At 51.3% G+C, this 10,972-nt stretch overlaps 1 protein-coding gene across 1 annotated transcript; it reads left to right on the top strand.

Moving 5' to 3' along the window:
* Nucleotides 1–3,315: 3,315 nt before the first annotated feature.
* Tac3 (tachykinin precursor 3) lies at nucleotides 3,316–9,908 on the top strand. Its single transcript, XM_038315139.1, has 7 exons — nucleotides 3,316–3,427; nucleotides 3,918–4,036; nucleotides 6,028–6,133; nucleotides 6,308–6,337; nucleotides 7,388–7,441; nucleotides 7,749–7,823; nucleotides 9,808–9,908. Exons 2-6 carry the CDS (start codon nucleotides 3,923–3,925, stop codon nucleotides 7,802–7,804), a joined length of 360 nt encoding a protein of 119 aa, XP_038171067.1. The 5' UTR covers nucleotides 3,316–3,427; nucleotides 3,918–3,922; the 3' UTR covers nucleotides 7,805–7,823; nucleotides 9,808–9,908.
* Nucleotides 9,909–10,972: the final 1,064 nt, after the last annotated feature.

The raw sequence follows: 10,972 nt of genomic DNA, 5'->3' as shown, positions 1-10,972 counted from the left end.
GAAGTGTCTGGTCATTTTCAGAAGCAATTTCAGGAGAAAATGCAGCTGCTGCTCCCAATCCTGCTTTTCTTCTCCCAGGGCTGAGGGAGCTGCCAGCTCTCTGGGTGGGGGCGGGGATGGGAAGGGCTAAATGGGTCTTGGGCCTCCACTCTTCCACCGTGTTGATGGATACTAGTTCAAGGATGGGTGGGAATCACCCTCCTCTCCCATCTTCCCCTGCCTCCTCTCTGCTGTCTTTGCCTTTCCTTTCTTCTGGAGCCCAGGTTCCTGATGTCTATAGGTCCCCATTTCCCTACCCTTGGATTTCCCATACATGGAAAAGGACTGGAAGTGACTTTTTCACCGTGGGAATTAGTTCGGCCATCGGTCCTGCCCCAGCACATTCAGTAACTCTCAAAGTAGGCTGCTTCAACCTCTGAGGGCCACAGGCTATAGGGGACCACCCTGACGCCGTCCCCCCCCCCCCCAGGAGCCATTCAAGGGCCTCAGGGCTTAATCCAGCTCTGACGCAGCCCTGGCTCTGGCGCGGCTCTTCCATGCCCCCAGGGCCTCTTCCTAGTTCTTGATGCAGGCTGACTGACAGGACTGTCAGCCTTCTCTGTCTAGTGTCACGCAGGGCCCAGCTCCGCCCTCACCCAGGGAGTCCACAGTTGAGTGCTTGGCGGACAAGCACACGTTGTTGTCGGGTGCACACAAGCATGCGCCCCTGGAGAACAGTCATCTAACTTGTCTCCCTACAACGGAGCACACACGCACATGTGCGTGTAGTGGGGTCAAGTGGGGTCAGGGATGGGGGTACCTGCTGCTACAGACCTGGACTTTATGACTGTCTTCTCTATGGAGTCAGCATCTGAGATGTGCCTCAAATAAATGTACAAAGAAAAAAAAACAAAAAACTCTATAGCTTAATAGTGGCTCCAGAGCAGAAACACTATACATGTCATTTGCTTACGATCTGTGAGCAAACAAAGCTGCCTGTTCCAGCTCCTCAAGCCTCCCTCCTACATCACCTCTTTGGGTCAGCATCTACCCTTTCAAGTCTTGGCTAATCTCAGAGATCAAGGGTGATCAGCTCCCTCCCAGCCTCGACTCCTGCCATCCTCTGTGAGATAGAGCATCATCAAAGGACATTATTCATGGTGGGACCTTTGCTGAAGCTCTGCTTCCCTGATGTCAGGGCTTGGGGATGGGGTGACTGTGTTGGGGGGAGGGGCTGACAGGACCAGGCCACCAGGCATTTGGTCCTCAGCTTTTGAACTCACCTGCTCCTGCACAGCCAACTCCCTTGGTCTGCCCAGTTTGGTCTTCTGTGTCTAGGATGCTGCAGATCGGAGAGGAGGAGGAGGGAGCCATGTAGGTTAGGTCCAATCGGAAGCAATCGCTGGGCTTCTCGGAGGAATGAACATGTTATGCCATTTGCATGTGAACGCGTCCCCACTTCTGTCCCTCACCCCACCAAATGGTACAGCTCTGGGTGCTGGCCCATGCTCTTTGCATACACAGTCCTGCAATTAACTGGGTAATGAGAAACTTTTAATGAGGTCCCGTTAGCCTCTCCTATCATAAAGAGACCTTGATGCCCAGCTGCTACCCACATTCTGGGGTGAACACGGGGCCAGAGTGACCTTCTATCAATATGACCCAAGTCTCAGGGCATGTGGAATGGGCACAAAGGACTTCAGGACCCGGTTAGTGCTAGAAGTGTTCATATTTGGGGTAAATTTAAAAAAAAAACAAAAAAACCAAAAAACAAAACCAACCAACCAAACAAAAAACCTTGGCTCTGGCTTCCTTTTCCATAAATTTTTATTGAGTATCTGTGATATGCCAAATACTGTAGGGTGAGGGATACAATAACAGACAAAATGCTTGTCCTTGAGATGCTTAGTAGGGCTGGTGTATTTGACAGAAGAAATAAACTCTCAGCATGTTGGGTCTAAGTGCTGGAGGAAGAGGGTGGGGGGACAGAGTGGGAGCAATCTTAAATAGGGTGACTGGAGGAGTTTGTGGAAGAGGGACACACACAACTCTCTTCTCATCCCAGAACCTAAAAGGGTTCAAGTTTCCAAATCTCTGAGACTCAGGAAGATGTCCCTCTGTGCCCTCTGGAAGAGCAAGTGGTTTCCCTCAAAGATCAACATGCCAATGCGGTGAAAAGAGAGAGAGACTTAGCTGGGCGGTGGTGTGCACACTTTCAATTCCAGTACTCGGGAGGAAGAGGCAGGCGGGTCTCTGTGTGTTCAAAGCCAGTCTGGTCTATAAAGCAAGTTCCAGGACAGTCAGAGCTACACACAGAGAAACCCTGTATCCAAACAAACAACAGAGAGATTTGGAGCAAGAAGAGCCAGATTGTTGTATTTGCTAGATCAAGTCACTGAACCTCCCTGGTCTCAGTTTCCTAATCAGAAAATGGGCATATTTCTCATTTCTATTGTGGAGGTGAAGAAATTTAAATCCCACGGCGTGTCTAAGCTCCACATCCACACCGTGACCGGGTCCCAGCTGCCACTTTCACTGTGCATTACTGGTCCTCTGAGTTCTAATTCCGATCCTTGCTCTCCTCCCCTAAACTCTGTCCTGGACTAAGAAACCACAGGAAAGCCCCTCATCTGTGTGGGATGTCAACAAAGGCTGGAAGGGTCAGAGAAGATGTCTGAGCTTTGAGGAAAAAGGGAGGCAGTTCGGAGGTGAGCAGCGTTGCAAACAGAGCAAGGTGAGGAGGGGTTGAGCAGTCCTGGTGAACTGGACTGCAGCAGGAAGGATGGAAGGAAGAGTCAGCCTGTGCAGTCAGGAAGGCAAAGGTGGGCAGAGGAGGGTCTCCATCCTCAGTCCAGCAGCCCTGCTTCTCCCTTGGGGTAAGGACCGGGAGGAGGGCAGAAGGAACTAGATTCACCCCCAGTCTTGGAGTGGGGCCTCAGCCCCAGCTGCCGTGATGGTGGCAGGGGCAGAGAGACACCTGTCTGAGCTGTTCCAGGCTGTAGTCCAGCTCAGAGGATAAAGGAAGAGGAGCTGGCAGTCCAGGAGACACACCTACTGAGCTCGACCTGGCATACAATCCTGTGAGAGGTCACATACAACGACATTCCTTAGAGTGCCTGCCTTGGGTGCCTTTGGAAAGTGGGCTGCCGGACAAGTGTGTGTGTGTGTGTGTGTGTGTGTGTGTGTGTGTGGTGTGTGCATGCGCCTGCGTGTCTGGGTATGTGACAGCAGCTTGCTTCCTCTCCCCTACCAGCTTTCCTCCTCCCCTCCAGCCACCCTGGGATTGGTGACTCTCAGCCCCTCCCCTCGGCTCCCCCAAACCCTCCCAGAACCTTTATCAGGGAGCTGGGACTGGTTCCTACCACCTTCCTGAGCCCTGAGCTCTTGCTTCTCTCTCTGCAGCAGTACCAGCCGGCTCCCTGATCCTGCCATCCAGCCAGCTCCACAGGTAGGTTCTGGGAAGTGCGGTGGACTACAGCTGGCCCCAGCATGATGGGCTTAGAATCAGAGGGGTAAAAGGGAGAGGGCAGCCTCTGATAGGCAAGTAGGGTACCAGGAAGGCATCAGGATGAGGGCCAGAATCAAGACTGATTCTTACAGGTTAGAAAGTTTTTCTCTAAGTCTTGGGGTTATCTAGACCGTATCCAGGGTCTCTTCTCATGCTAACTAAAGAAACAGACCAGTGCACGTCCTGTGAATCTATCATCCTTATGATCTAGAAACCCCCATACCCTATCATTGCTCATTGTTGGGCAGATCCTGGGGAGATGTTTAATGGGGGACCCCCTTCTCAGAGATGTATTTCCCTCTCTTCAGATCAGGGCTCGGAGAGGGGAGGTGGAGAGCTGGAAAAGCGTGGTGGAGCCTAGCTGCGGGTCAGGAAGGCCGGCGGGCTTCCCACCAAGCTGTGCCTTCCCTCCTTCACCTCTGTCTTCTAGGCACCATGAGGAGCACCATGCTGTTCGCGGCCATCCTGGTGCTCTGCTTGGCTGGCAGCTTCGGGGCTGTCTGTGAGGAGTCTCAGGGGCAGGTGGTGCCTGCTGGGAGGCACAGCGAGGTAAGATGTCCCCTGACAGAGTCCAGTACCTGGGGAGACTTGGGATTCTGTCTGTCTGGATAGCTGGAAGGAGGAAAGTGGGCTGATGGCATTCTGTCTCTAGATTTTTCTCTATCTCCGGTCCTCTCCTGTTTCCGTTGTCTCCAGGGTATCTCTCTGTCTTGGATGTCTTGTAGATACAGTGTACCTTAGAAAACGTTGCTCAGCATCATACGGATGGAGCAGATTGCATTTGTATATTTGGGATTATAAATATTCTTTAACAATTACAGAAGAGGCTTGGATCTGAGAGAGAGGAGAGGGAGTACATGGGAGAGGCTGGAAATGGAATAATGTAATTACATTTTAATTACTATTTTTTTAAATTAGAAAATATGTTGTTCGGTTGTCTGTTGGCGACATGTGATCGAGTGGTTTTGTGGGTAAGTTGGGCCACGCAAGTTCTCTGTAGTCTGGCTCAAGTCTGTCTCTTGGCAAGGGACAGCTCCCCTCCGATGGAGCCAGATGCAGGCAGGATTTCTCCCCTGAGTGGCCCTCTGTGTGCTAGTACATCTATCAGTCACACGTGTTCTCTTATTTTTCCCCGATGCAGATCCCGCCCCCACCCTCTCCTTACCCTCTTCCCACGGTCCCAGGTGTGTCTGAGGGCCCAGTGCTTCCCCTTCTCTCCCTCCCTTGCCTACTTCTAGCCTCTGTGTCCTCAGAGGAGTAAAACAGAAATTGAGAAGCAGGCCAGGGTGAGCCTGCATTCCCAGAGGTCCTTTAGGAAGAAGAATAGGACTTGTCAGGGTCAGTGCAGGGGGAGCGCAGGAAGGAAGTCTTTTCAGGGGTTTGGGTTGACAGCAGTTACATTGGTACAAATGCTTTTAAGATGATTACAGGTGGGACTTATTACAAATTCAGCATGTGAAGCCTTCTGCCTCTCCAGCTCCAGTCTGGTTAGCATCTCATTAGAGGAGGTGGGCTGAGTATTTGAACAATTTGGAAAAAGTGGCTTCTGGGAAGCTATGTGCTGGGCAGAGAGAGAGAGAGAGGGAGAGAGAGAGAGAGAGAGAGAGAGAGAGAGAGAGAGAGAGAGAGAGAGAGAGAGAGATAGCACATGTGCACATATACACACATGCACACACACATTTACATGCACACATGTAGTCGCCTGGGCAGCTATGCAGGTGGCAGTGGTTACACCAGGTCCAAACAAAACCTGCTGCTAGGTAAGCGACAAGAAAAGAACAGGCTGTGAAGTCAGGGTGGTAAGACTCTCTGGGTTCTTCAGAGACAAGCCTGCTACAGCACCCAAGGCCCCAAGGAAACCCCTCTGCCTCTCTTGGTCAACAAAAGAGACCACCTCTCTCCCCAAGGTCTGTGAAGACGAGAGATACTGGGTGCAATATGTGTGGGGGGTGCCTGGGTAGCTTATATGGGGTGTTTCCTGGATGTCCACCATAGCCCAAGCATACTAGGCTCTAGAGAGGGGCACAACTGAGATTCAGGCCAGAGGACACCTGCTAAGTGTGCAGGGTCTTTCTTGGGGGTGGGAAATTCATGGCGCATTCAGAGGACTGACTGCATCCTTGAGCAAACTGGTTCCTGAACCTATGGCATTGTCACTGAGAGGTGGTGGGAGCTGGGCTGGGCAGGGGTTCACCCTTAGCTTTGGGAGACAGCATGATGGGCATCCCAGGAAGTCACTTACCAGGCCTGCCTTCCGGGAAATCTCCACATGACCCCAAACCTCGCCATGTGTATGACCACCGTGGGGTCACATTCAGATTCAGGCCCTGCCTAGGTTTCAGGTAGGTGTCTGCATTTCTGACAAGCCCCCAGTGCTGGTGCTCGTTTCTCTCCCAGGGTAAGCCAGAGGAAATCCTGAGGGAAACGGGGTGTTGGATCCAGTTGTGGTGGGCTTGGGACAAGGCTGCTTGGTGCAGGAAGAGAGCAGGTGGGTGGGTGTGGACCTTGGCCCTCAACTCTCCGCTCCTCTTTCCCGCAAGGACTCTGGCCTCTATCAGCTGCCCCAGTCTTTGCTGCGGAGACTCTATGACAGCCGCTCTGTCTCTCTGGAAGGATTGCTGAAAGCGCTGAGCAAGGCTAGTGCAGGTAGGAGGAGGCTCTGGAGAGGGAAGGGGCAGAGGGCAGGGCTCTGAAGATGAGTTTGGGCTGGGAAACCCCTTCAGTGGGGAGGGAGATGTGGGGGAGATGTCCTAGTGAGGGCTGTGATTTGAATTCCTCTCTAATTGCTGCTTTCACCCACTCTTGTGCTGGGCTTTCCAGGACCTAAGGAGACATCACTTCCTCAGAAACGTGAGTAGCTTCTTCCTTATCTGTGCTGACCATTGGCCTGGAGTTCCATGGGCAAGCAGCCAGTCAGCCTTTTGGCTGATCTTGACTCAGATGGTGCAGACAATATGCCATCTGTAATTGCTTAGCCAGCCTTTCTGAGTTTCTGGGAGATGGCACCAGAAACAAGGAGAGAGCAGGTGTGAGGGGCATGGGGAATGGTCCCAGCCCTCACCCGTTGGTCACTGGGAACTAAGTAGGGACTCTCCTGTTGGTAATGAAGACTCTAAGCCGAGCCCCTGCTGTGGTAGAAAACTGGTGTAATGTGGGTGTGTGAGTGTTGGGGGGAGGGGTGGAAAGAGAAGACGAGCAGATGATGCACCTGCTAGCTGTGGGGTTCAGGCTACAGTGAGATAAAGAGGAACCAGATGTGGTGACGCACATCTGTAATTCCAGAACTCAGAGGTTAAGAAAGGAGAGGTGGAGAATGGAGGGCTGGCCTGGTGCATAGCAACTTCTAGGACAGTGTAGCGTGCTTAGACCTCGGGGAGGGAGGGGGAGGGAGGGAGACAGAGAGAGAGAGCGAGGGAGACAGAGAGAGGGAGAGAGAGAGCGAGAGAGAGAGGGGGAGAGAGAAAGAGAGAAAGGGAGAGAGAGGGAGAGAGAGAGGGGGGGAGAGGGAGAGAGAGGGAGAGGGGGAGAGAGAGGGAGAGAGAGAGAGGGGGAGAGAGAGGGGGAGAGAGAGAGAGGGAGAGAGAGGAGAGATGAGAGGAGAGGAGGAGAGGACGAGAGAGGGGAAGAGAGAGAGAGGAGAGGAAGAGAGAGAGAGGGAGAGGGAGAGAGAGAGAGAGAGAGAGAAATGAGAGAGGAGAGGAGAGGGAGAGAGAGAGAGGGAGAGAGAGAGAGAGAGGAAGAGAGAGAGAGGGAGAGGGAGAGAGAGAGAGAGGAAGAGAGAGAGAGGGAGAGAGAGAGAGAGGAAGAGAGAGAGAGAGAGAGAGAGAGAGAGAGAGAGAGAATATTCTAGTCTCAGAAGTCTTGACATGTATGTTGACAAACAATGACCTTTTCTTTCAGGTGACATGCATGATTTCTTTGTGGGACTTATGGGCAAGAGGAACAGCCAGCCAGGTAGGGTACACCCAGCAGGAGGGTCTGGGTACTGCTAAGGTTGTCAGAAGTGCCTCCCAGTTTGTCACCAGAGAGGAAGATGAGCCTTTTCTCAGTTGTAGTGAGCGTCCGCGTCCCTTCCTTTCTCGGTCAGCTCAGGTCTATAGTCAGGATCAGTCATGTCCCTGAGCATGGTAGGACAGCCAACTGTGGTCGAGAGAGGGACCCATTTTCCCAGCTCTGTCTTCCAGCGCTGCCTTTCATAGCCAGCCAGCCCTTCACTGATTTGGAAGAATTCTTTTTAACTTTGATGCTTGCTCCACCCCAGACACTCACACTGATGTGGCTGAAGAGAATACCCCCAGCTTTGGCACCCTCAAATAGGCCCCCGGTGCAGAAGAAGGTAAGCTCTGTTGGCTGGAGGGGTGAGGAGGGTGAGGGAGTGGGAGCTGTCAGCTGTGGCTTTCATAGATGCTACAGAGCACACACCTTTGCCCTAATACAGACTCATCACCAGTGTGCAGCACATCACGAGCCAAACGCAATGACGCTCAGGGATACACGCACACGCGCACGCACTAATCCCCACGCTCCCTTTCATCTTTTTCTCCTGTGTCATTGAGCAGACAGAGGGAGCCGTGATAGGAAGCAGGGAGAGGCATCCCCTGGGTTGTCACCTGTGCTTTTGGACACTGTCTTCTTGTCATCTATACAGAAGACGGTGAGATCATCTTGCAGTCCCTGTAGGTCTGATTCACAGCTGAGGTATCTGCCTCCCAAGGAGGTTAAACTGTGACGAGCTACAGCCTCAGAATGTAGTCCGTGCCATTCTGGTTTAGGAAGAGATTCAGGGATGCTAAACGTCTGGAAATAGCTGGAAACCACATCCTAGCCACTCAGTGCAGCAGAGTGTATTAAAGCATGCCCTAAATTCAATCCTCGACCTCACCTGCCTTTCTTTAGCTGTGTCTCCCTGGCCAATACCTGATGTAACACCATGCCTCAGTTTCCCCATCTGGAATATAAGGATGGTGATAAAAATCTCCCAAGGTTGTGGTTTTACAGATGAAGCCTTCATAATGGTTCCTGGCCCTCTGAGAGTCATCTATATTATGGCTCTTCCGGTCTGGAAGCTGAGCGTGGGGGAGGGTGGGTAGAGAGTGTCCTTATGTGCCCCCTCTGGATGACTTTTGTCTGACTGCTGAAAGCCATCTAGGCCAGACCTCGGGACTGAGTGGGCTGTGAGATTCCTCACTTGTCCACTAGTGTGAGAGTCCCTCAGGGAAATCCAGTCAAAACACAGAAACTTCTGCCTCGATGCCATCCACGCACACACGGCAACAGCAGCTCAATTGATGCCTTCTTTTTTTTTGCTGGTTTCTAAAGAGAGGAAGACAAGGAGTGAGGTGGGGGGAGTGCTGGGAAGCCCCTGCAGTCTGTGCAGCCTCCTTCCTCTCTCCCCTTGCTCTGGGAATTCAGTCTCAGGGTGGCAAGGGGGAGACCCAAGAAGCTGACCCTCGATACCACATGTTCATGACTCCTTCAGCCCAGGCACTGGGTCCGGTCCCCCTTTTACTGTGGGCGAGAGGGCACACAGAGCTGTAATAACTGTATCTCGCTGATTACGTGGTGCTCACCATATCATTTTGCTCTCATTAGATGGTTATTTCAGTCCCGCCGATGGCCAGATAATTATACGGGTAGCTATATCTGGGTGACATACTCTCTTCCAACGTTATACACTGGCCATAAAGATAATTACGGTGCAATTTTGCCATAGTATTTTATACAAATGGTAAAATGCAAGTGCATTGTGGAAATCTACTTTTAATATTTGCTGGTGAATCCAAGTTCTTTCAGAGGGACTGAGCCAGTAATTGCAGCTTTCCCAATCCAACCACTGACGGTATTCTAAACCTGTTAGGTGCCAGATAGATGGGACATGCGGTCCCCAGGGGCTAGCATTTAAAGGCGATTAGAGGAAGTGGATCAACACGGATGACTGCTTCATCTTATTTCATTCATGTAAAGCTACTGAAAACAGAAGTCGTTAAGAGCCTGTCTGGGAAGGACTGTGAAGGGGGAGGGGCGGGGCGGGGCAGTCTCTGTGGATGGGCCCTGTCTGTGCCAGCCTCCTGGTGGGAGAGCTGGCTGACAGGAACTAGGCTCTTCTCTTTCCTGCATGCCCAGCACAGATCACGACACCAGGACAGTGTTTAGTACACTGCGGGAGGGGCAGGCACCCGCTGCCAGCGGTTAGTCTCCAGCCCAAAGGTTTTCCCTTCTGTAGAGATGGTCATGCCTTGTTCCCTCAGTGGGTGGATGGGAAGGTGGCACTTTGTAGGACTTAGATGGGACTTTAAAGTTTTATTTATTTGTGTCTTTAGCACTCTGCTCTGGACCCCGACTTCCTCACGAAGACAGTCCCCCGACTAATTCCAGCGCATGCTCTCTGGTTTCCCTTGCTTTCCCATCTCCTCTTGGCTCTCTCCTGCTCGGCACAGAAACTGCATATGAACAGCCTCAATCCCTTGGGCACTAAGTATCGACTATGGTCTCTGTAGTGTCCTGCATTAAAAATACAATGTCTCCTCTTCAACAATAAAGGGTTTCACAAAGGAGTGATGTGAGAGATTGGTTGATGAGCGAGTGGGTTTTCCCAGAAATACATAATACAAAAAGATGATACAGGGCCTGCAAAATGTTTCAGCAGGTAAAGGGGTTGCCACACAGGCCTGATTACCTGAGTTTGATCCCTGAAATTCGCCGCAGAAGGAGAGAATGGATCTCAAAGATTGTCTTTTGATCATTTTGCAATGGCATCGGCCCCTTCTCTTACACACACACACACACACACACACACACACACACACACACACACACGAGCGAGGGAGGGAGGGAAGGAAAGAGAGACTAAAATTTAAACAAAAACACTACACATGATAGTTAAGTAAGCACATCTTCATTTTGAACACACTAATTGTTCTAATAGAACCCTAAACAAGTCTTCATACAATTAACGTCGGACTTGGTGATTAAAAGAACAGGTATATACCAGATAGGCACACACCTGTAACCCCATTGGTGTGGAATATTATTTTTTTTCTTTTTTTTTTTTTGGTTTTTCGAGACAAGGTTTCTCTGCAGCTTTTTTAGAGCCTGTCCTGGAACTAGCTCTTGTAGACCAGGCTGGCCTCGAACGCACAGAGATCTGCCTGCCTCTGCCTCCCGAGTGCTGGGATTAAAGGCGTGCGCCACCACCGCCCGGCCTGGAATATTATTTTAACCAGGCAAAGATGTGTTACATTTGTTTCTGCTGCAGAATATTTAACTGTGTAAAGGTGTGTTACTTTATGTTGTGTTTTTTAATTATGTAAAGTAGTTTTACCTTGCCTACGCAAAGCACCTGATTGGTCTGCTAAAGAGCTGAGTGGCCAATAGCTGGGAAGAGAAAGGATAGGCAGGGTTGGCAGGCAGGGAGAATAAATAGAAGAAAGGAAGACTGAGAAAATGAGGTAAGAGGGGAACACATCAGGGGTTAGAAGCCAGGCA

Source organism: Arvicola amphibius, chromosome 17 (assembly GCF_903992535.2).
Source record: "Arvicola amphibius chromosome 17, mArvAmp1.2, whole genome shotgun sequence".
Lineage (NCBI taxonomy): Eukaryota > Metazoa > Chordata > Mammalia > Rodentia > Cricetidae > Arvicola > Arvicola amphibius.
The sequence above is the reverse complement of the archived record's forward strand: the minus strand, read 5'-3'. Positions and strand labels throughout refer to the sequence as shown.